Here is a 25,567-nt window from a genome sequence, read left to right as displayed (position 1 = left end):
TGGTATAGAGTACAGTATATACATATGAGATGAGTAATGTAGGGTATGTAAACATTATATAAAGTGGCATTGTTTCAAATGGCTAGGGATACATTTATTACATCCAATGTTTTATTATTCATGTGGCTAGAGATGAGTCAGTAAGTTGGCAGCAGCCACTCAATGTTAGTGATGGCTGTTTAACAGTCTGATGGCTTTGAGATAGAAGCTGTTTTTCAGTCTCTCGGTCCCCGGTTTGATGCAGCTGTACTGACCTCACCTTCTGGATGATAGCGTGGTGAACACACAGTGGCTCGGGTGGTTGTTGTCCTTGATGATCTTTTTGGCCTTCCTGTGACATCTGGTGCTGTAGGTGTCTTGGAGGGCAGGTAGTTTGCCCCCGGTGATGCGTTGTGCAGACCTCACTACCCTCTGGAGAGCCTTACGGTTGTGGGCGGAAGAGTTACCGTACCAGGCGGTGATACAGCCCGACAGGACGCTCTCGATTGTGCATCTGTAAAAGTTTGAGTGTTTTTGGTGACAAGCCGAATTTATTCAGCCTCCTGAGGTTGAAGAGGCGCTGCTGCGCCTTCTTCACCACGCTGTCTGTGTCGGTGGAACATTTTCAGTTTGTTTGTGTTATGTACGCCACGGAACTTAAAACTTTCCACCTTCTCCACTACTGTCCCATCGATGTGGATAGGGGGCTGCTCCCTCTGCTGTTTCCTGAAGTCCACGATCATCTCCTTTCTTTTGTTGACATTGAGTGTGAGGTTATTTTCCTGACACCACACTCCGAGGGCCCTCACCTCCTCCCTGCAGGCCGTCTTGTCGTTGTTGGTAGTCAAGCCTACCACTGTAGTGTCGTCTGCAAACTTGATGATTTAGTTGGAGGCGTGCATAACCACGCAGTCATGGGTGAACAGGGAGTACAGGAGAGGGCTGAGAACACACCCTTGTGGGGCCCCAGTGTTGAGGATCAGCGGGGTGGAGATGTTGTTTCCTACCCTCACCACCTGGGGGCGGCCTGTCAGGAAGTCCAGGACCCAGTTGCACATGGCGAGGTCAAGACCCAGGGTCTCAAGCTTAATGATGAGTTTGGAGGGTACTATGGTGTTAAATGCTGAGCTGTAGACGATGAACAGCATTCTTACATAGGTATTCCTCTTGTCCAGATGGGTTAGGGCAGTGTGATTGCGATTGTGTCGTCTGTATTGGATCACTCCAATATGGTATTACAATACCGGATTAATCGTGAACTAGGCATGGCCAGACAAGCAAAATCTTGTAGGACTGAGCTCAGTCAGTCATGGTTGCTGTGTCCCTCCATCCCCCTCTAAGAAAGTGGAGGCAACACCCAACACAGCCATCCTGACCTGGTCCGCGACAACACCATTGACTCAATAGTACTTAGCAAAAGTGCTAGACGACGCCCAACTGGCCGAGGCACAAATTTCATCAAGGGAAACTCCTCAGGGCAGTTCCCATGATGTACTTACTCCTCTAGTAGAATGCGCCACTACAGCAGACGGTAAAGGCCGGCCAGCCAGATGATATGCTGTAGTAATAGTGTCCACAATCCAATGTGAGAGTATCTGTTTTCGATAGGCTCTTCCCCAGAACTCTCTGACCATAACATATGAACAGCTGATCCGACTGTCGTATTGTCTTAGTCCGTGTAACGTAAGTGTCAAGTGCCTTCACCGGGCACAGCAAACTTTGGTAAAAACCCAGCGCACTTGCAGCCATGGAAGGTGTGTATGCGGATAAATGCGAGGGCCGGTTCACATGTCTGTCAGACAGGACCTTTGACATGAAAGAGGGGCTAGGCCGGAGGATAACACTCCACTTGTCTGCACCCATTCGGAAACACTCAGCGCTCACTGAATGAGCATGAAGTTCACTAAGCCTCTTAGTAGAGGTAATAGCCAACAGAAATGCCACCTTTATGGATCAGTGCTTCAAAGACACTAACCACAGGGGCTCAAAAGGTAGCCTAGCAAGTGCTGACAGCACCACTTCAAGGTCTCAGTTTCGCACCAAAGGGGCCTTTACTAGACACAGACGTCTAACTCCCTTCATAAACCTGGAGAGCAGTATCTGGCTATCAAGAGCCGCCGGTGGCCCTTCAAGCTGACCCTGTCTAGCATAGCTGTGATCAGGGGATATGGTGGGAACACAAAGTTTTGTTGCTGGCCAATCGTGAGCGAGGACGTCCAAACCCAGAGGGCGTAGAGCAGGGCTGCCCAACCCTCATCCTGGAGATCTACTGTCCTATAGGTTTTCAGATCAACCCTAATTTATCATTTCTGATTCAAGTAGTTAAGATCTTGTTGTCCGACATCGACAACCAGCTGGGACAATGAATGCAAACAGGTCCACCTGCCCTCTCCCACAGCTCTAACACCAACTGAGGGTGTAGACTCCAGTCCTCCTTCAGCGGGCCATTTCTCGAAAGCATGTTCGCTACCCACCCGGTTCAAGACCCCGGGGATGTGCGTTAACCGGGATCTAAGCCCACAGCAAGAGCTCGCAAGCCATTTTGTGGAGGTGCCGTGATCTCAGTCCGCCATGGTAATTGATATATGCCACTACCGTGTTGTTGTCTGATCTGACCAGGACATGCTTCCCTTCCATGCTTCCCTTGCAGGAACTGTTGGAGTGCCAGGTGAACCGCCCTGAGCTCCAGCACATTGATGTGCTTGCCACTCCATTTTTTTAACGTTTACATTTTACGTCATTTAGCAGACGCTCTTATCCAGAGCGACTTACAGTAGTGAATGCATCAATTTCTTTTTTTTTCCTTCTCCGTACTGGTCCCCCGTGGGAATCGAACCCACAACCCTGGCGTTGCAAACACCATGCTCTACCAACTGAGCCACACGGGACAATGGGGGGCTCCAGCGTCCGCTCGCTGTCATGCCTCTGAACACTGCCCCCCAACCCGCTAGCGAGACATCAGTGCACACTAGCTCCCTGCGGTGGACTCTTCAGTATCACTCCCTCCAACAGGAAGGAGTGAGAGTGCCATATCAACAGAGTCCTCACATGCATTTGTCACGATAGCTGACAATGTCTGTGTCGTCTCTGGTGTAGATGGTGAGAGTTGATCAGATAGGAAGAGAGAACCTTTGTGTGAGTAGTGATGTTAAGATAGCTTTATTTGAAACCACCGGCGTATTCATGATTGTGTCATTAGCTTGCTGTGCCATTAACAGCTTGTTAAATTAATGTATTAATATTTGGGTTATTGTAGATAGTTTTTTTCCATTCAAGATAGATCATTTAACCATGAAGGAGTTGCAGTTACAGCCTTATCAGTGGGCATGCATCTGGAAGGCTGTGTAAGTATAGTAGGCTTAAGCTTTTTGAAACTATCTAAACAGAATGCAAATGGTCTATTATAATCACGTATTATTGAATTGTGTGTTTATTTGATATAAACAGCTATTTCTATTGTCTTTAGTTACTAGAAAGTCATGGAGAATCCTCAAACATATCCATTATATATGAAGGGTATAATGTTTCCTATGAAATTTGATATGTTATTAAATTGTGTAAATATACCACTGTTTTTAATGATGTTGATGATGATCAAATGACCGTTCAAGTCTGACAAATGTCCCATGGTAGACATTGTCGTGTCTTTACTATCCTTAAATGTGAAGACTGTAATTTTATCAAATCAATTCTCTGTGTAATTTTTAGTACGCGATTAAACTAATCATGTAAACTTTAACTAGGAAGTCGGAGCAGCACGGGATTTTTTTTTTCTCTATTTCCCGAATCGACACTTCAGATATTTTCATATCTTATCAATTAGTCTTCCATTCATCATTATGAATTGTTACCTTCTATCAGTCTCATCTGAAGGTTGTAAAATTCTTGGTTATCTGCACGAACCCTAGCATTAATTGTGAATCAGCAATATACAAATTGGCTTAATTATTTATTTACTAACTAACTAAATAATCACAGAAATACATAAAAACAAACAGTAGATACAGTGGGGGAAAAACGTATTTGATCCCCTGCTGATTTTGTATGTTTGCCCACTGACAGAGAAAGGATCAGTCTATAATTTTAATGGTAGGTTTATTTGAACAGTGAGAGACAGAATAACAACAAAACTATCCAGAAAAACGCATGTCAGAAATGTTATAAATTGATTTGCATTTTAATGAGGGAAATAAGTATTTGACCCCCTCTCAATCAGAAAGATTTCTGGCTCCCAGGTGTCTTTTATACAGGTAACGAGCTGAGATTAGGAGCACACTCTTAAAGGGAGTGCTCCTAACCGCAGCTTGCTACCTGTAAAAAAGACACCTGTCCACAGAAGCAATCAATTAATCGGATTCCAAACTCTCCACCATGGCCAAGACCAAAGAGCTCTCCAAGGATGTCAGGGACAAGATTGTAGACCTACACAAGGCTGGAATGGGCTACAAGACCATCGCCAAGCAGCTTGGTGAGAAGGTGACAACATTTGGTGCGATTATTCGCAAATGGAAGAAACACAAAAGAACTGTCAATATCCCTCGGCCTGGGGCTCCATGCAAGATCTCACCTCGTGGAGTTGCAATGATCATGAGAACGGTGAGGAATCAGCCCAGAACTACACGGGAGGAGCTTGTCAATTATCTCAAGGCAGCTGGGACCATAGTCACCAAGAAAACAATTGGTAACACCCCGCCGTGAAGGACTGAAATCCTGCAGCGCCCGATTTCAGTCTGAAGTTTGCCAATGAACATCTGAATGACTCAGAGGACAACTGGTGAAAGTGTTGTGGTCAGATGAGACCAAAATGGAGCTCTTTGACATCAACTCAACTCACCGTGTTTGGAGGAGGAGGAATGCTGCCTATGACCCCAAGAACACCATCTCCACCGTCAAACATGGAGGTGGAATCATTATGCTTTGGGGGTGTTTTTCGGCTAAGGGGACAGGACAACTTCACCGCATCAAAGGGATGATGGACGGGGCCATGTACCGTCAAATCTTGGTTGGGAACCTCCTTCCCTCAGCCAGGGCATTGAAAATGGGTCGTGGATGGGTATTCCAGCATGACAATGACCCAAAACACACGGCCAAGGCAACAAAGGAGTGGCTCAAGAAGAAGCACATTAAGGTCCTGGAGTGGCCTAGCCAGTCTCCAGACCTTAATCTCATAGAAAATCTGTGGAGGGAGCTGAAGGTTCGAGTTGCCAAACGTCAGCTTCGAAACCTTAATGACTTGGAGAAGATCTGCAAAGAGGAGTGGGACAAAATCCCTCCTGAGATGTGTGCAACCCTGGTGGCCAACTACAAGAAACGTCTGATCTCTGTGATTGCCAACAAGGGTTTTGCCACCAAGTACTAAGTCATGTTTTGCAGAGGGGTCAAATACTTATTTCCCTCATTAAAATGCAAATCATTTTATAACATTTTTGACATGCGTTTTTCTGGACTTTTTTGTTGTTATTCTGTCTCTCACTGTTCAAATAAACCTACTGTTAAAATTATAGACTGATCATTTCTTTGTCAGTGGGCAAACGTACAAAATCAGCAGGGAATCAAATACTTTTCCCCCCCCCACTGTATTGGTTACTAACAATGATGGAAAAGTCCCTAGTGGGCTAATCCGATATGAAAGCTTGGTAGACAAAGGGAAAGGGGTGGGACTGAGAGAGCGGGAAAGACAAATGGATTCATTACACACAGTCTATAATTTTATTCATTGAAATGCTAATCCTTTGCCTGTGAATGGCCGCTCATTCGAAAAGAAATTACAATTTATATTTACGCCCGTATGTCGTTGTTGTCTTGTGTTGGAATCCTCGATCATCCTGTTGGGTTCATCAGAGTCTCTGATTAACTTTTATTGAAGTCAGTCTTTCGTGGTTGTAGATGTTTAGAATGGATACTTCAGAGTACCATTCAGAAATGTTCTCATGGAATAGTTGCTTCGGCGGTTGTCGGTATTCTCAGCCTAGGTTTATGTATTTTCTAGCTGCAGTCTAGTAATTCATGTCGTCTAGAATTTCTCACTCATTCTGTAGTGAATCGAAAGTCTGAGTTTGACAATTTCCAGCCATGTAGCCAATGCTCCACGTGGGATGGTTTTCTAGTCATATCGTTTGTAGGGGTCTTAACCATTCGCAACCACAGCTCACGCTGGGGTTTGCTTAGTCTGATGTGAATTGGGTCACGGGGGCTTTATACTGGGGAAGAGAAGGGCGTGTTTCATCCCTCTCCAACCAATGTCTGTTCACTTGGGCGTGGCCCCTGAATGAGCATAAATGACTTATGAAAACAATTCTCTCATTTAGAAGGCTAAAATGACATTTTATCTTTTCACAAATAGTTTCATATTTAAACATTTAAATTGCACAACAATTCCATGTGAATCTGACTAGAATGTGTAGACTAGAATGTGTAGACTTTCCAAGATACAATTTATGTCGTCCTATCATCAAATATAATGTCCCAGACAACAACTGATCTGACATATACTTTAAGTACCAATGGACACTTTCAACTGGTTGGATAGATTGTTCCATTCCCCAACCTTTTTATGTTACTGTATTACAAAGTCTCTCTCTGTGGTTACAAAGGATTTGTTGCAAAGCCCATTCTATAGAGTGGAGAGGGAGAGTTTCGGTATTCATGGGGGGGTCATAAACTGCTGAGGGGAAGAGAGAGAGGGGGGGTTTTATGACCCTCACCCAAAGGTGCAAAGTCATGACAACATCTTATTCTAGCCTATCTTCTCTTTTAGAGGACCTCAGCTGTCCACTTTCTAGGCTGAACAAGTAGCATCGACGGAGGAGGGCATGGAAAACAATCGCTGTCATCAAGTCACCCAATGTTTGCTTCTTGTACAGTTTTAATATCTTCTACAATAACCGTAAATTGTGTATATTCCAATTATAACCTTTGTATTATGCTACTAGATGTAAGTCATTTAGGTCTATAGTATACGTAGTGACAGTCAAAAGGAGACTTCTACTTGGCAGACACATTTTGTCAACACACACCATGCTGATGTGTAGCCTTACAAATCAGAAATGCATGTCAATATGCAAAACCTACGAAGACATGGTTTGTAATTTGTCTTTGTTTAATAAAACGTAAACTGTTCTAACACACCGGTCACTAAATGAAACAATGTTGTTCCATAGTTGATTGACATCTAAGTTATCAGTGTGTTACATACTGTCTAATTCATTTTTTGAAATGTAACATGATCTCTAACTTTTTATCGAATCCTATCAGCTGTCTTGATTAATTTCAACTGTTCACTTTAGGGCTGTGGTATTTCTCAATCAATTATGCATAGGCTACTAAATACTAAATGAGCCCCAAAGCATGAAGTAATGTTAGATATTTATTTTATTATAGTAGACAACAGGATAGCAATGCTTTACATGACAGTTTGAACTCTGCTAAATAAAATCTTCAGGTGCATTTTACAACGAAAATCCCATCTCTTTGCCTCTATGCTCCCTACCATACCTGCTCCATTCTATGTGAAATCATTAATATACAGTACCAGTCCAAAGTTTGGACACACCTACTCATTCAAGGTTTTTTATTTATTTGTACTATATTCTACATTGTAGAATAATAGTGAAGACATCACAACTATAAAATAACACACATGGAATCATTTAGTAACCAAAAAAGTGTTAAACAAATCTAAATATATAATATATTTGAGTTTCTTCAAAGTAGCCAGCCTTTGCCTTGATGGCAGCTTCGCACACTCTTGGCATTCTCTCAACCAACTTCACCTGGAAGTTGCCATGCTGGTTAAGTGTGCCTTTTGAATTCTAAATAAATAACAGACAGTGTCACCAGCAAAGCACCATCACACCTCCTCCATGCTTCACGGTGGGAACCACACAGGCAGAGTTCATCCGTTCACCTGCTCTGTGTCTCACAAAGACACAGTGGTTGGAACCAAAAATCTCAAATTTGGACTCATCAGACCAAAGGACAGATTTCCACTGGTCTATTGTCCATTGCTCAAGTTTCTTGGCCCAAGCAAGTCTCTTCTTCTTATTGGTGTCCTTTAGAAGTGGTTTCTTTGCAGCAATTCGACCATGAAATTTTCCAAATTGACTGACCTTCATGTCTTAAAGTAATGATGGACTGTCGTTTCTCTTTGCTTATTTGAGCTGTTATTGCCATAATATGGACTTGGTCTTTAACCAAATAGGGCTATCTTTTGTATACCACCCCTAACTTGTCACAACACAACTGATTGGCTCAAATGCACTAAGAAGGGAAGAAATTCCACAAATTAACTTTTTACAAGGCACACCTGCTAATTGAAATGCATTCCAGGTGACTACCACATGCAGGTTGCGAGAATGCCAAGCAAGAGTGTGCAAAGCTGTCAAGGCAAAGGGTGGCTACTATGAAGAATCTCAATTAAAAATGTATATTTTGATTTGTTTAACACTTCTTTTGGTTACTACATGATTCCATATGTGTTATTTCATAGTTTTGATGTCTTCACTATTATTCTACAATGTAGAAAATGGTAAAAATAAAGAAAAACCCTCAAATGAGTAGGTGTGTCAGCTTTTGACTGGTACTGTAAATTCAGAGAAGGTTCTCTGCTAGCTATTGGAGGTTGCTGTATCAAAATAATAGGCAGATTTCCATTGACCCACGTTTACTTGACAAAAGCAATGTCACAAAAAAAGCATTGTGACATGTTTAATGGTAACGGCAACTATCGGAGAAATGTTCTAAAGATCTGTTCGACAGGTGAATTTTTATTTTGCTGACCTTCCTTTTATTGTGAAAAATCATAATGGGAACGATGTTTTTTGAACTCCCCATTTTAATTCTAAATTCCTACTGCTTGCTAAATCTATTTTTAAACTATAAAAAGAATGCTTCTTTGCAGCTTTTCAAGAATGCCTGAATTGCTTCATCTTGATTTTCTGGTTGGCTGGATGCAAGTTTCGTCATCAAATTATTTCAGATCTACAGGAGTGCAAGTTTCACCATGGCACGGCCCGGGGGGATACACTGGCACATGAAAATGATTAGAATATGGCAAATATTACTCAATTAGTTCATTTCTATCCATGCTGCTTTTACTGTCTTCCTGAGACATGAAACAGATAGGTGGGAGGGTATACAGGCTGTTGACAATGTATTCATATGCAATTTGCCTGAATGGTTAATGGAAAGACTTCAACCACTACATTTTTATTTGACACTCAAGGTTTTTGCGTAAAAACATATTTTTTTGGGGTGTGATGTCATTGCGTCCAGCTGTTTTTAGCAACACAAGACAGCCCCTCCCCCCCCCCCCTTACACTTCCCTCACCTTCTGCCTTTCTTCCCTACTGCCTCACCCACCCCCTGCCCCCCTCTCTCCCTCCGTCCCTCCCTCCTCCGGTTGTCCAGCTGGCTCACAGTAGCGGGAAAGCAATATGATGGTGGTTTTAAGGGGCATCTGTCGTAGAGGGCTGGGACTCTGTGTACTGTATTTTGCTTATCCAGCTGCTTCTCACATTTATCCGGTTAGCATAGCTAACTACAGTTCTGCATATCAGCATTCAATGTATTGTAATAGATCAGCATGTTAGCAGAACTAGCTGTCTTTAGTTGTGGATCTACTCACCAGTCATGCACTACCCTAACTAGCCATGTCAATACTAAATGTGTTCTGAACTTATTGATCTTGTATAACTGTTAGTACAGCACACTATCTATGTATCCTATACACCTCACCAGTTACACACTCCGGTTATCCATAGCTAGCCACATCTCAGTGTCGGATCTATTTGAATACACCTTGAACTACATGAGGGAGATTGATACAACAAGGACATAGTGTAAAGCTGCTGAGTAAAAGATTGAACGAAGCAGGGAGAGTGGTTAAATCCTGGACCAATGTGGGAATGACTAGAGCATAATTGATTCACTGTCTGATCCTTCCGACATTCAATCCCAGAGGACAGGAAACAGTCATGACCGCTACATCCTGAATGACACCCGATTCCCTATGGTCCCTGGTCAAAAGTAGTGCACTTCATAGGGAGTAGCTTGCCATTTTGGGATGCGCCCAATGAGTTCAACACCCTTGTGATAATTTCAAATGCCTCATGGGTTCTCATTGACTGACCTCTTTTTGTATTTTTTATTGCAGTTTTCTAGATTTATTTGCAACAGTTCTGAATCACAAGATTTCCATGAGGTGATATCTTACTCAATGTTTTACATCTATTTTTGTCTTAATAGGACAATACCAAATTATGTAGATGTATGGTTTTGTCCAACTGAAATTCAAAGTCTTTGGCAGTGGTTGTCTAGCAGCTTGTGTCAGCAGCGGGAGGCTGACATGGGGTGTAGATGGGTGTGTTTGAACTGTCAGCTCTACTTGGTTCTGTTTGGTATGGCAACAGCCATTGTTGTCATGTTTATCCTCAGATAAAGAAAGGGTGATGTAGACGTTTCACTACAAAAGTCAGTTTAGACATTTGTACCGAGGCTTATACAGCAACCTATAGACAGTGGTTGCAAAAGTACCCAATTGTCATACTTGAGTAAAAGTAAAGATGTCTTAATAGAAAATGACTTAAGTAAAAGTAAAATACTACTTGAGTAAAATTCTAAAAGTATTTGGTTTTAAATATACTTAAGTATAAAAATGTAATTGCTAAATATACCTAAGTATCAAAAGTAAAAGTATAAATAATTTCAAATTCCTTATATTAAGCAAACCAGATGGTACAATTTTATTTTTTATTTTATTTACAGTTAGCCAGGGGCACCCTCCTACACTCAGACATCATTTACAAACAATGCATTTGTGTTTAGTGAGTCCCCCAGATAAGAGGCAGTGGAGATGACCAGGGATGTTCTCTTGAGAAGAGTGTGAATTGGACCATTTTCCTGTCCTGTACTTTTGGGTGTCAAGGAAAATGGATTGAGTCAAAAGTACATTATTTTCTTTAGGAATGTAGTAAAGTAAAAGTTTAAAGTATTTTCACTTAAGTACATTACACCACTTCCTATAGAATACCCTAAAGACTTCTAACCCTGACGGATTGGCATATGTTTTCATACCTTTATAGTGTTTTGATCTCGTTATATGCATTTCTGTGATAACTGGTCACTCTATTAACTGTCTCTTCTCCTTCCTCCTCCTTTTCTTCCCTCTCCTCCTCCTCCCTCTCTCAGGTCTGTCTGGTAACCCAGTGGATCTGGAGAAGCGCCACGCGGCATTTGGGAAGAACTTCATCCCTCCTAAAAAGCCTAAGTCCTTCCTGGCGCTGGTGTGGGAGGCCCTACAGGATGTTACTCTCATCATCCTGGAGATTGCTGCCGTAATCTCCCTGGGCCTGTCCTTCTACCACCCCCCTGGGGGAGATAGCGAGCGTGAGTAGTACACCCTAACCCGGGGCAGTTAGGACAGGTGGGATAATGAAGAGGGTTTTTGGGAGTTTGTAAAAGTTTTGGTCCTGTATTATTCACTTGGTCGTGTTTTGTTCCTGTTCTATTGACCTGGTGGTGTTTCAGCTCTATTCCACTGACCTGGTTGTGTTTTGGTCTGTTGTTATTAATCGTGGTTGTGTCCTGGTTTCCCCAGTGTGTGGTGAGACAGCGTCGGGAGTGGAGGATGAGGGGGAGGCGCAGGCGGGCTGGATCGAGGGTGCCGCCATCTTGTTCTCCGTGGCAATCGTTGTCTTGGTGACAGCTTTTAACGACTGGAGCAAGGAGAAGCAGTTCCGTGGGCTGCAGAACCGCATCGAGCAGGAGCAGAAGTTCACCGTCATCCGCAAGGGCCAGGTCATCCAGATCCCCGTGTCCGAACTGGTGACAGGAGACATCGCCCAGATCAAATATGGTAAGACATGGTTCATTTAAAATGCGGTAAAACATGGTTCAGATAAAACAAGGTAAGACATCACCCAGATCAAATATGGTGAGACAGGGTTTTGTTAAAACGCGGTGAGACAGACAGGGTTTTGTTAAAACGCGCTGAGACAGACAAGGTTTTGTTAAAACGCGCTGAGACAGACAGGGTTTTGTTAAAACGCGCTGAGACAGACAGGGTTTTGTTAAAACGCGCTGAGACAGACAGGGTTTTGTTAAAACGCGCTGAGACAGACAGGGTTTTGTTAAAACGCGCTGAGACAGGGTTCCGTTAAAACGCGGTGAGACAGGGTGCGGTTAAAACGCGGTGAGACAGGGTGCGGTTAAAACGCGGTGAGACAGGGTGCGGTTAAAACGCGGTGAGACAGGGTGCGGTTAAAACGCGGTGAGCGATATAGGTTGAATGAAACATTCTGTAATATTGCCAGACAGGATACAGTGAACCAATATAATGAGGTAACACATTGACCAAATGCACCAAGGTAGGGTATATGGTGAGACGTTGTATATCACAGTCGTTTAACTGTGTAACTGTTTCCTAGGTGACCTGCTGCCAGCTGATGGTATCCTGATCCAGGGCAACGACCTGAAGATCGATGAGAGCTCTCTGACCGGCGAATCAGACCAAGTCAGGAAGTCACTGGAGAAGGACCCCATGCTGCTGTCCGGTGAGAGCACCTGTTAATAATATCACTATTATCAGACAATCAATATCCCAGTCAAATCAAATCCAATTGTATTTCTCACATGCGCCGAATACAACAGGTCTACATTTCACTGTAGACCTTACAGTGAAATGCTTAGAAAATACCCAAAAAATTAAGTAAGAGATAAGAATAACAAATAGTTAAAGAGCAGCTGTAAATAAAAATAGTGTTGCTATATACAGGGGGTTCTGGTACAGAGTCAATGTGCGGAGGCACCGGTGTCGACGTAATTGACGTGATATGTAAATGTAGGTAGAGTTGTCAAAGTGACTGCATAGATAATAACAGAGGGTAGCAGCAGCGTATAAGAGGAGGGGGGGGGGGGGCAATGCAAATAGTCTGAGTAGCCATTTGATTAGCTGTTCAGGAGTCTTATGGCTTGGGGTTAGAAGCTGTTTAGAAGCCTCTTGGACCAAGACTTGGCACTCCGGTACTGCTTGCTGTGCGGTAGCAGAGAGAACAGTCTATGACTAGGGTGGCTGGAGTCTTTGACAATTTTTAGGGCCTTCCTCTGACACCACCTGGTATAGAGGTCCTGGATGGCAGGAAGCTTGGCCCCGGTGATGTACTGGGCCGTACGCACTACCCTCTGTAGTGCCTTGTGGTCGGAGGCCGAGCAGTTGCTATACCAGGCATTGATGCAACCCGTTAGGATGCTCTCGATGGTGCAGCTGTAAAATCTTTTTAGGATCTGAGGACCCATGCCAAATCTTTTCAGTCTCTTGAGGGAGAATAGGTTTTGTCGTGCCCTCTTCATGACTGTCTTGGTGTACCATGTTAGTTTGTTGGTAATGTGGACGCCAAGGAACTTGAAGCTCTCAACCTGCTCCACTACAGCCCTGTCGATGAGAATAGGAGCATGCTCGGTCCTCCTTTTCTTATAGTTCACAATTATCACCTTTGTCTTGATCACATTGAGAGAGAGGTTGTTGTCCTTGCACCACATGGTCAGGTCTCTGACCTCCCTATAGGCTGTCTCATCGTTGTCGGTGATCAGGCTGTTGTATCATCAGCAAACTAAATGATGGTGTTGGAGTTGTGCCTGGCTGTGCAGTCATGAGTGAACGAGGAGTACAGGAGGGGACTGAGCACGCACCCCTGAGGGGCCCCCATGTTGAGGATCAGCGTGGCAGATGTGTTGTTACCTACCCTTACCACCTGGGGGCAGCATGTTAGGAAGTCCAGGATCCAGTTGTAGAGGGAGGTGTTTAGTCCCAGGGTCCTTAGCTTAGTGATGAGTTTTGAGGGCACTATGGTGTTGAACGCTGAGCTGTAGTCAATGAATAGCATTCTCACGTAGGTGTTCCTTTTGTCCAGGGGTGAAAGGGCAGTGTGGAGTGCAATAGAGATTGCATCATCTGTGGATCTGTTGGTGTGGTATGCAAATTGGAGTGGGTCTAGGGTTACTGGGATAATGGTGTTGATGTGATCCATGACCAGTTTTTCAAGCATTTCATGGCTACAGACGTAGCCTGGGTCTGTAGTCATTTAGTCAGGTTACCTTGGTGTTCTTGGGCACAGGGACTATGGTGGTCTGCTTGAAACATGTTGGTATTACAGACTCAGACAGGGAGAGGTTGAAAATGTCAGTGAAGACACTTGCCAGTTTGTCAGCGCATGCTCGGGGTACACGTCCTGGTAATCCGTCTGCAGCCTTGTGAATGTTGACCTGTTTAAAGGTCTTACTCACATCGGCTGCGGAGAGCGTGATCACACTGTCGTCGGAACAACTGATGCTGTCATGCATGTTTCTGTGTTACTTGCCTCTATTTAGCTCGTCTGGTAGGCTCGTGTCACTGGGCAGCTCTTGACTGTGCTTCCCTTTGTACTCTGTAATAGTTTGCAAGCCCTGCCACATCCGACGAGCGTCGGAGCTGGTGTAGTACGATTCGATCTTAGTCCTGTATTGAAGCTTTGCTTGTTTGATGGTTCGTCTGAGGGCATAGTGGGATTTCTTATAAGCTTTCCGGGTTAGAGTCCCACTCCTTGAAGCGGCAGCTCTACCCTTTAGATCAGTGCGAATGTTGCCTGTAATCCATGGCTTTTGGTCGGGGTAGAAACGTACAGTCACTGTGGGGACGACGTCCTCGATGCACTCATTGATAAAGCCAGTGACTGATGTAGTGTACTCCTCAATGCCGTTGGAAGAATCCCGGAACATATTCCTGGCAGGAACTTTGTCTTTTAAAAGGGGTAATATGCAGTTGCAACATCCATTTTGCCCCTTTAAAGCTAGAATCCGCAATTCAAACTATCAAAGCTTTCATCCCACTTCTGTTTTTGTAAAAAGCTGTGGGATGGGCCTAAAAAAATGTTACCACTCTCAAATTCATAGGCAGAGCTATGGATGTAAGGGCTGACCATCCATGATATACAAATTATAGTTTTAAGCATATTTTTATGCTATGCAAAGTGTGTTTACATTTACGTTGTTTACAAACATTGGTCTAAAACAATCTTATACTTCGTGTTCTGATGGGGTACGACAGTTGAAATAAGCTCATGAGGCATTTACGTATAAGTTATAGTCTTCAGGAATCAATGGGTATATATCACTAATTTATAAGTCCAAAAATTGGTGTAGCAACTAAGGATTCTAGCTTTAATGATAACATAAAGCGTGTGATGTAGTATATGGAGACTGAAAATGGAGGACACAATGGAGTAACATACAGTACAGTCATTCATACATACAGTATACTGTTGCACAGTCATGACCTTTCTGTTTATGTGCTAGTATTCTCTCTCTCTCTCTCTCTTTTTCTTTCTATTTCTCTTTCCTTCCCTCCCTCCTCCAGGCACCCATGTGATGGAGGGATCAGGCCGAATGGTGGTGTCTGCGGTGGGTCTCAACTCCCAGACTGGAATCATCTTCACTCTGCTGGGGGCGGGAGACAGCGACGAGGAAAAGAAGATCAAGAAAGGTGAGAAGGAGAAAAAAGGAAACAATTGACAAACACTTGTCGCCATGGTCACAGTTCACAGAGAGTCAGTGACTTGCTTTTTTACAAGCTGTCTCCTTTCTTTGTGTTTCTTTCTGCCGAGCTCTCTCGGTCTTTCTACGTGAGTACTCTGTTTGCTGGTTCCCTGAGGTAAGATTCTGGTGGGAGGTTGAGTAACTATACAGTCTGTTCAACTCTAGAATGTTGTAAAGAAGAATGGGACGGCCATGATAGACACTGTACTATGGAGGCCAGAGGTTCCATTCTGAATGCTCAGTTTCATTGACTTCGCTGTCCTATCCTTATTTTATCGAATCCTTGGTGTTATATTTCACATCCAAGCCAATGCCCTTTCTAGACCACTCCTTCCCAGAAGTGGTTCTGTTCATGGGTGGTCATTTTATGTCCATACCACAGACTTACTGCGAGAAGAAAAATAAAAAAGACTTTCATTCTCCACTCCTTCATCCCTCCCTCCCTTTCGTATCTGTTCTAACTACACTGGAACGCCATTGTCAGAACCTGTACTTTAACCTACTAAATCTAGGACATCACAGGTGCTGAAGTGAGAAGAGCTAAAGCGGTGGCATCGCTGTATGTGTTCAACATCTGTCATGTATCTACCTCTCGAAGGACTTGATGTGGTGAAGCTCGTGGATAGATATGATCGCGTTAAACAACAAAGGCCTCCCAATACATTTGATCTGTGTATCTATCAATATGGTCTCTAATAAGCGTGTGTTCCGTACTAACACTTTGCTACGTCTTCTTTTCTGTTTGGTAAGAGTTTTTTGCTAAGATTTCAGTTCTTCAGGCATTCATTCTAAAGGGGCTGAATGTGCCTGCTCAGAGGAGGGAGCTGCAAGGCAACAACTCATTCCAATTGGCGTCTCATGTCATCACAGGATTAGACTGTGATTTCAATTGTTCATGAAACCGCAGAGCGCCACCTGCATGATCTTAATGTTATGGGTTTATAGGAAAGTAGATCAGAGCAAGTACAGGCAAGATACACACACACACACATTCACACACACACTGGCTGCAACACAGGCACACACACTAGATGTTGAAATGGCTGTCTTCCTCTGAGACAGGTGTGTACAGAGAGGATGGAAACAGAAAGAGTGCTGTGTCACCTCCACTCCACAGTCTCTCTCTCTCTCACACACACACACACACACACACACACACACACACACACACACACACACACACACACACACACACACACACACACACACACACACCACACACACACACACACACACACCCCCCCCTCACTTCCCCTTCATGCTCACACACACATACACACACACACAAATACAGTCAAACACACACACACAAAGACAGTCAAACAAGTATATATACACACACAAAGTCAAACACGTGTACACACACACACACACACACACACACACACACACACACACACACACACACACCCCCCCCCCCCCCCCCCCGTTACTCATAGAGTAGATGAGGGGGCAGTATTGGCCGACTGAGGCTTCAGGGCATTTTGCTGACAACTGCTACACACACACACACGCGCGCACACACAGCTTATCTCCACATGCATCCCCCCTTTCAGGGCTACACACATCTTGAACTGACACATACACCCCTCCCCCCATTCTTCACCACCACTCTCAGGCAGAAGGATGAAAAACCTGCGGCAGTGCAGCCTCTTCGTCTGTCTGACATCAATCTGAAATGACTGCTTCCCTGAATGTCAAGACAGGGCATGAGTAAATGGATGGTGTGTGTGTGTGTGTGTGTGTGTGTGTGTGTGTGTGTGTGTGTGTGTGTGTGTGTGTGTGTGTGTGTGTGTGTGTGTGTGTGTGTGTGTGTGTGTGTGTGTGTGTGTGTGTGTGTGTGTGTGTGTGTGTGTGTGTATAAACTTACTGCCCTTAGTTACACATGTATTGATTGAAACAGACAAGAGCCCAGTGTCATCAGTAACCGACCTGCTGTCTATGGGTGGATGCTCTACTTTATACTCTACAGCCTTAAACCAACTAGTGCTCTCTCTCCTCTGATGGCCCGTTCCAGCCCCCAACACATGTGAATTTCTATTGTTTTGATCTTCTGTTCTGTTTGGCTTTATGATTTTTTTATTTATTTTAAGCCATGTTGTCAGCATTCCGCACTCTCTCTCTCTGTCTGAACAGGTAAAAAACAAGGACCCCCCGAAAATCGCAACAAAGGTAACCCCTCCATCCCTCCCTCCCCCCTCCATTCAGCAGCAGTCTGGGAGTCTCGTGTCCGTCTCACTCTGTCTCTCTCACTCTCGCTTCCCTCCACCTGCTGAAAAGGGGAGGTTCTTCTCGTCTCGCTTTACCTGTGAAAGGATGCAACTCTCACCTGCCACTGGCACACAGAGAAAAGTGGGGATAGGCCGTCAATGCCACCGTAGCAGGACCCAATCAATCGCTAAGCTAACTAGGGTTAGCGTTCAGCATTACTGTTATTGACTACAGTTATATCATTCAGAGCTATTTAACTCCAGTAGATTTTTATCCCTTATAGAGCTAAATGGGGTTAGCTTTATCTCGCTCACAGAGCTGCAAAAGGGTTAGTTCTAGAAGTTTCACCATCCTCACATGCTATGTTGAGATTGAAAAGATACATTCCACATATATTTTCATCTCAACAAGACTGACCTGGTTAAATAAAGGTTTAATTAAAATACTATTTTTTTTTAAATGTGTGTGTGCGTGCGTCAGATGTGGAGAGGCCAGATACATAAAAAAAAGGACCTGGGTGTTGTAGCTCTTTCAGCTTTCCTGGCCTGGACGGGTTCACCCTCCCACCCTCCATGTGGCGTGTCATTCAGAACTCATCCAAGATTTGTCTCCCCCTCCCCCCTCACACACCCTACCATCCCCCAGCCTCCTAGGGCCTGAGCATCTGCTACTTACACCTCCCCAGCCCTCCTGCCCTCTCTTTCCCCTCACCCTTGGACTTTATCACTAGTGAACAGCTTCTCTCCTTTCTAGCATGGAGAAATATTGCTAGAGCAGGAGAAGATTCAATTAATTGGGACATGTCGACCTGACCTGCATTCACTTCACAACATTCATATTCTGAAAATGTCTACATATTTTAATTGTAGTGAACCCAGTGTAGCTTTATGGACGCGATGTCATCTCTGGCTCTAGAGCGGTAATGGAATGGGAGTTGTAGGACCCATGATACCATGCTCCAAATACGTTTGAAGGATCTGGGAATTTGGTAATAGCGATTGGGCTTAGTGTAAAAGAGAAGGGATCTTAACAGAATTATAATAGAATACTAGAATATCTAACACTAGAACTAGAGTCTCGAGGGGTTAAGGAGACTGCATTAGCTCTGGGAAGTGGCTCAGTGTGGGAATTGCACCCTAACAGTATCAATTGGCTGTGGATTGTTGTCTGTTCTGTTTCTCTATTGTTTCTTTTTTCTTTAATTTCTCTCACTGTTGCCTCTTTCCAGGATGTTGCTCAGGACCTCATGCTGTCTCGTACTCTCTTATCACTGTTTACCTCTCTTTCTGTCTCTCTCTCTTTCGCAAAAAAAAAAAACTACCTCTGGAGATTTGCAGCCTCCTCTTCTACCTCTTCTTATCCTCCTTCTCTTTTTGTGGTGGTTGTATCGCTCTGCTTGGTTTTTTGGGTATCTTTTTGCAGTTTGTCGGTTTCTTTGTTTGTTGACATGTTTTTTTTTTCGTGACACACACTCGCCCCCCTTCTTCGTCGTGGTGCGTGGTCCGTGCTGCGTTTGTAAGTGCTGTGCGTGAGTCAGTCCGTCCGTCTGCCAGTCCAGTCAGTGTGTGGCTGTGTTTATTCTGGTCTGTTCTAATGGGTTTTGTGTTGAGACTGGTGGCCTGTTCTGCTCCGTACAGGGGGACTCATGTAAAGTCATATTATCAAGGCAAAAACAACATAAGTAGACGGTACAAAATGATCCTGCTAGATTGTGAATGTACTGCTTTTGTGTGAACTGACTCGTGTTGAGTGTTGCATGTGCCACAAATGGAATCCAAAACAATGCATAAGGCACTGATTACCATAGAATACTGATATCTTTATTCATCCTTTACTTTATCACCTTTATTATACTCACCCTTAGATATTGTGGATTATTTATACTGTAAAATAGATATAGTGACTTGTCGCAGTGCCAGGTTGTTGGCAGAATGAAGATGAAACACAGAGATCACAATGCTCCCAGAGAACAAACAGTGCAAATCTAAGCTGATGAAGTGGTGAAATGCAAATCTCATATTTGCGTATGTAAAACATGACTGAGCTCTGTAGCAGAGGTGAAAATGTTCAGTTGACAATCCCCCGACAAGGAACCATTTGTAAAATGTACAACCTGTATCTCTTGTTCTGAATCTATTCTCTGTTTTATATGAATGCTGTAAAAATGTCTCCATAGACTCTGGGACAAGTTGTATAATCGTTAAATTGCTGCTTTAAATCAGTTTTGTATCATTAAATCCTTTTATCTCAAGCATTTCCTGCTGAATTCTGTGCTATGTGTTTACTCTTTCCAATACCTTCCTTCTTTCATGTTTCATTTATGCATAAGAGTACTTAAACAATCAGTCGATTAATTTTTTTAATACCAATTTTCCTTTAATGACGAATACATCACATTGCTGAACTCTCCATCAAACTGACAGGTAACAACACATAATAACATCAGTGTTGATCACCTTAAGGGGTTTGTTCTGGTTAAAGAGATCTAAGTGATCCACTGCGGAGTTGTTTCAGTGGATCACTGTTCAGGACCTGAGTCTGGTGGTTTGGTGACTGACTGTGTCTCTGTCTCTCTTCCAACCGTAACTGAACCACAACCTCTCTGTGTCTCTCTGCCCTTCACCCCAACCCCTCCTTGATCCCCTTACTGTTGCTGCTCCTCTCCACGACCCAACAAAACCTCACCACCAATCATCTTCAACCTCATATCACTATCTATCTTAACCCCCCCCAAACCTTCCCCACACCACTACTAAATGCTTCCCTCCGCTCAACCTCCCACTCCACCTCCCTCTATCCCACTTCCCTTTTCCCCCTCCCTCTATCCCACCCATCCATTTTCCCCATCCCTTTACCCTATCCAATAGCTAAGACCCAGGACGGCATTGCCCTGGAGATCCAGCCCCTGAAGAGTGACGAGGCGGTTGAGTCTGAGGAGAAGGAGCCTGAGGTGGAGGTGAAACGGGTGAAGAAGGTTCAGGTCAACAAGAAGGAGAAGTCTGTGCTGCAGGGCAAACTCACCAAACTGGCCGTGCAGATCGGGAAGGCAGGTGAGGACCGAGGCGGAGATACACACTTACACGGACACACACACAGATGGACATAAACCGATATACGTTACAGCCGTATTCAAATAAAAAAATTTTTTCTCAATCTACACACAATACCCCATAATGACAAAGCAAAAACTGTGTTTAGAGAGCCTTGTGGCTTCTTGGGTATAACGCAGCAAGCTTGGCACACCTGTGTTTGGGGAGTTTCTCCTATTCTTCTCTGCAGATCCTCTCAAGATCTGTCAGGTTGGATGGGGAGCGTCGCTGCACAGCTATTTTCAGGTCTCTCCAGAGATGTTCAATCGGGTTCAAGTCTGGGCTCTGGCTGGGTCACTCATGATCATTCAGAGACTTGTCCTGATGCCACTCCTGCATTGTCTTGCCTGTATGCTTAGGGTTCGCCCCAGTCGGAGTTCCTGAGCACTCTGGAGCAGGTGGCTTTCATCAAGGATCTCTCTGTACTTTGCGCCGCTCATCTTTCCCTCGATCCTGACTAATCTCCTAGTCCCTGCCACTGAAAAACATCCCCACAGCATGATGCTGCCACCACCATGCTTCACCATAGGGATGGTGCCAGGTGACGCTTGGCATTCAGGCAAAAGAGTTCAATCTTGGTTTCATCAGAGCAGAGAATCTTGTTTCTCATGGTCTGAGAGTCCTTTAGGTGCCTTTTGGCAAACTCCAAGCGGGCTATCATGTGCTTTTTACTGAAGAGTGGCTTCCATCTGGCCACTCTACCATCAAGGCTTGCAGAGATGGTTGTCCTTCTGGAAGGTTCTCCCATCTCCCCAGAGGAACTCTGGAGCTCTGTCAGAGTGACCATCACACACAACAAGCTCAATAACTCAATGCATGTGCACACTCCTATTGAATATGCATTCACCTGTATTGCTACATCTTGATTTACCCAGTTTATCAATAGAGATTTACCATTGATATAAATGATTACCATTATATTGTTATGTAGTTAGATTGATTGTATAATGGATTCATTAATTTATACATTCAAAAACTTAATGTAATGATATTGAACTCAAAAGATCTGTCTAGAAGTGCCATTCTGTGACTTTTTTTGGCCGTGATATCGTTTTGGTATCTGATATTGTGACGGTGTCGAGTATCCTGATATTAAACTCAAAATAGAAAGATCTGGTGTCGTGACAACACTATCGAGCACACACAGACAGAAATACACAGAGACACACAGAGACAGACGATGCGGATTGGGAAGGCGGAGAAGGTATTAAAAACATTAGGACACACATACACATCATCGTTCATATATGCCTTCTCCTGGATTTGACAGCCAGATTGCAACTGTCTACTTTGTTTCCTATGCCCAGGTCTGATCATGTCAGCTGTGACGGTGATCATTCTCATCCTGTACTTCGTGATTGACACGTTCGGGGTGCAGGGTCGCCCATGGCTGAAGGAGTGTACCCCCATCTATATCCAGTACTTTGTCAAGTTCTTCATCATCGGAGTCACTGTTCTGGTGGTTGCTGTACCTGAGGGACTGCCCCTAGCTGTCACCATCTCTTTGGCCTACTCTGTCAAGGTACACACACACGATGCTGGTAGTGGCAGTGCCAGAGGGGCTGCCGCTAGCTGTCACCATCTCCCAGACTTACTCTGTCAGGTACACACACACACAGCTCTAACCTCTACTGTCTATCTTGTCCCCTGTGTAGAAAATGATGAAGGACAATAACCTGGTGCGTCACCTGGATGCGTGCGAGACCATGGGGAACGCTACCACCATCTGCTCTGACAAGACAGGCACCCTCACCATGAACCGTATGACTGTGGTGCAGGCCTACGTGGGAGACACACACTACAAGAAAGTACCGGAACCTGACGTCATCAAACCATTCACTCTGGAAGTCATGGTCAACAGCATCGCCATCAACTCAGCCTATACTACTAAGATTCTGGTAAGAGAGACACACACACACACACACACACTGTACACTTACACGCGCAACCTCAAATTGAACAAGCACTCACGATAAACCTTCACCTCTCACTATCACGCACGCATATACACACACACGCAGACATGAAGCACACGCTAATATCGTCCCAGTCTCCAGTAATGGTCCATAATGGCATTTCAGAAAAATGTATGCTGCCTTCCATCCATTCATTCATCAGCCCATCAACACCATTTCAGATAATCACACAAGATGGAAGACCCAGGCTTTAAATAGCCCTTAGGAGTAGCCCTCACTCATCTTCGCTCGTTCCTTGGAGCGTAGCGCCCCGACATATGGATCACCACCCTATCTCTACACAGTGTGTGCACATCCAAACGACAGCGTAGTGTCTTCTTCTCTAGTGCATATCTACATGGTTGCTTTTACACTCTATACGATGCATGTCTCAATGTCCCTTTTACTGTATGTCTTCATGAAATATACATGTTGGTAGGATACAGTATGTTACAGGATACAGTATGTAGGGTATGTGTAACGTTTTTGCTGCTCCAGTCCCCAGAGAAGGAGGGAGGTCTGCCCCGCCACGTCGGCAACAAGACAGAGTGCTCCCTATTGGGCTTCGTGCTGGAGCTGAAGAGAGACTACCAGCCAATCAGGGACGAGATTCCTGAAGAGAATCTGTACAAGGTGTGTAGCTGCTTGAAAATGGTGCAATCTGTAACTTGGCTATCTAATATATGTATATGTGTGTTTTGTTCCCTGTGGCCCCAAGACAAAATGTTCAAATAACCTACTACCCATTATTCTTACAGAGAGCTAACTTATACACACACTACTGTACTATAATAATATAGTGTAACATGATAGTTATAACTGATGTGGTGTGTTTCAAGGTGTACACCTTCAACTCGTCCCGTAAGAGCATGAGCACGGTGCTGAAGAACACAGACGGTAGTGGCTTCCGCATGTACAGCAAGGGAGCTTCCGAGATCGTCCTACGCAAGTACGGAAGGGAGGGAGATTGGTCTTGTCTTTCACTGATGAACGGATACACAGAGATAGATAAACAGAAAGATGGAGTTGATCATCTGTGATGAGTTAAACATCTCTCCCCCTTCCCTCTCCTAGATGTTCTCATATCCTGAACACGAATGGGGAGCCACGTATCTTCAAGCCTAAGGACCGCGATGAGATGGTAAAGAACGTGATTGAGCCCATGGCCTGTGACGGTCTGAGGACAATCTGTGTGGCCTACAGGGACTTCCCTGCTGAGGCAGGAGAACCAGACTGGGACAACGAGGCCGACATCCTCGATGAGCTCACCTGCATCTGTGTGGTCGGCATCGAGGATCCCGTCAGACATGAGGTGGGACACAGAAAGACGTATTCTGTATAAACAAAACACACACTGGTGGACACCCTCAGCTTGATCAGAAAGTGCATAAATAATTGTGGGATTTTTGTAGTTGATCCCTTCAGAGCTGAGGTTGGATATGGCTGGACACTGCTTAGATTAGCTGTGTAGGGTGTTGTCGGGAGGTTGACTGGAGGTTGTGTGGAGGTTGTCCACATGAAACCCAATGTACGGGGGCTATATTTTCAGCTGGCGCTAAGGCGGTGCAAGTCTTGTAATGAATTGTTATGTACTACCTTATTGATTCATTTAATCAGAATTATTTGGATTTGTAGCTTTAAAAAAAAACGTATCTGCTGCTCGTCTCGTCTCATTGCAAAATCATGGGCATTAATATGGAGTTGGTCCCTCCTTTGCTGCTATAACAGCCTCCATTTTTCTGGGCAGGCTTCCACTAGATGTTGGAACATTGTTGCTGGGATTTGCTTCCATTCAGCCACAAGAGCATTAGTGAGGTCGGGCATTGATGTCAAGCACTGATGTTAGGCCTGGCTCGCAGTTGACGTTCCAATCAATCCCAAAGGTGTTCGATGTGGTTGAGGTCAGGGCTCTGCGAAGGCCAGTCAAGTTCTTCCACACCAATGTCGACAAACCATTTCTGTATGTACCTCGCTTTGTGCATAGGGGCATTGTCATGCTGAAACAGGAAAGGGCCGTTGCCAAAGTGTGAGGCACAGAATCGTCTAGATTAATTGTATACTGTAGCTAAGGGGCCTAGCCCGAACCATGGAAAATCAGCCCCAGACCATTATTCCTCCTCTACCAAACTTTACAGTTGGCACTATGCATTGAGGCAGGTAGCGTTCTCCGGGCATCCACCAAACCCAGATTCGTCCTTTGGACTGCCAGATGGTAAAGCATGATTCATCACTCCAGAGAACGCGTTTCCACTGCTCCAGAGTCCAATGGTGGCGAGCTTTACACCACTCCAGCTGACGTTTGGCATTGTGCATGGTGATCTTGGGCTTGTGTGTGGCTGCTCTGCCATGGAAACCCATTTCATGAAGCTCCCGACGAACAGATCTTCTGCTGACATTGCTTCCAGAGGCAGTTTGGAACTCAGTAGTTAGTGTTGCAACCGAGGACAGACGATTTTTATGCTACGCACTTCAGCACTCAGTGGTCCCGTTCTATGAGATTTTGTGGCCTACCACGTCACAGCTGAGCCGTTGTTGCTCCTAGATGTTTCCACTTCACAATAACAGCAATTGCAGTTCACTGGGGCACCGCAAGCAGGGCAGAAATTTTATGAACTGACTTGGCCATTCTACTGCCAATGTTTGTTTATGGAGTGTGCTCGATTTTATACACCTGTCAGCAATGGGTGTGGCTGAAATAGCCGAATCCCCAAACTTGAAGGGCTGTCCATACACATATCTACATAGGTGTACAGAGGCCCATTATCA

At 44.4% G+C, this 25,567-nt stretch overlaps 1 protein-coding gene across 7 annotated transcripts in view; it reads left to right on the top strand.

The window, feature by feature from the left end:
* The window catches only part of LOC106565103 (plasma membrane calcium-transporting ATPase 1), a 166,397-nt gene that overhangs the window by 79,094 nt on the left and 61,736 nt on the right, over positions 1-25,567 (top strand). For 5 of the 7 annotated variants that reach the window (XM_014131832.3, XM_045691507.2, XM_014131831.3 and 2 more), the window contains exons 3-13: positions 11,167-11,364; positions 11,576-11,833; positions 12,405-12,530; positions 15,368-15,493; positions 17,683-17,718; positions 20,625-20,807; positions 22,154-22,368; positions 22,502-22,744; positions 23,300-23,434; positions 23,641-23,750; positions 23,876-24,113. In XM_014131832.3, coding sequence (XP_013987307.1) covers positions 11,167-11,364; positions 11,576-11,833; positions 12,405-12,530; positions 15,368-15,493; positions 17,683-17,718; positions 20,625-20,807; positions 22,154-22,368; positions 22,502-22,744; positions 23,300-23,434; positions 23,641-23,750; positions 23,876-24,113 — 1,868 coding nt within the window. The remainder of the gene's footprint in view (positions 1-11,166; positions 11,365-11,575; positions 11,834-12,404; positions 12,531-15,367; positions 15,494-17,682; positions 17,719-20,624; positions 20,808-22,153; positions 22,369-22,501; positions 22,745-23,299; positions 23,435-23,640; positions 23,751-23,875; positions 24,114-25,567) is intronic. The other 2 variants (XM_014131834.3, XM_045691506.2) reach the window with 1 other exon arrangement.

The sequence above is a fragment of the Salmo salar genome, chromosome 12 (genome assembly GCF_965601325.2).
Source record: "Salmo salar chromosome 12, fSalSal1, whole genome shotgun sequence".
Taxonomy (NCBI): Eukaryota; Metazoa; Chordata; class Actinopteri; order Salmoniformes; family Salmonidae; genus Salmo; species Salmo salar.
Note: the sequence above shows the minus strand (reverse complement) of the source record. Positions and strands in the feature narration are given on the sequence as shown.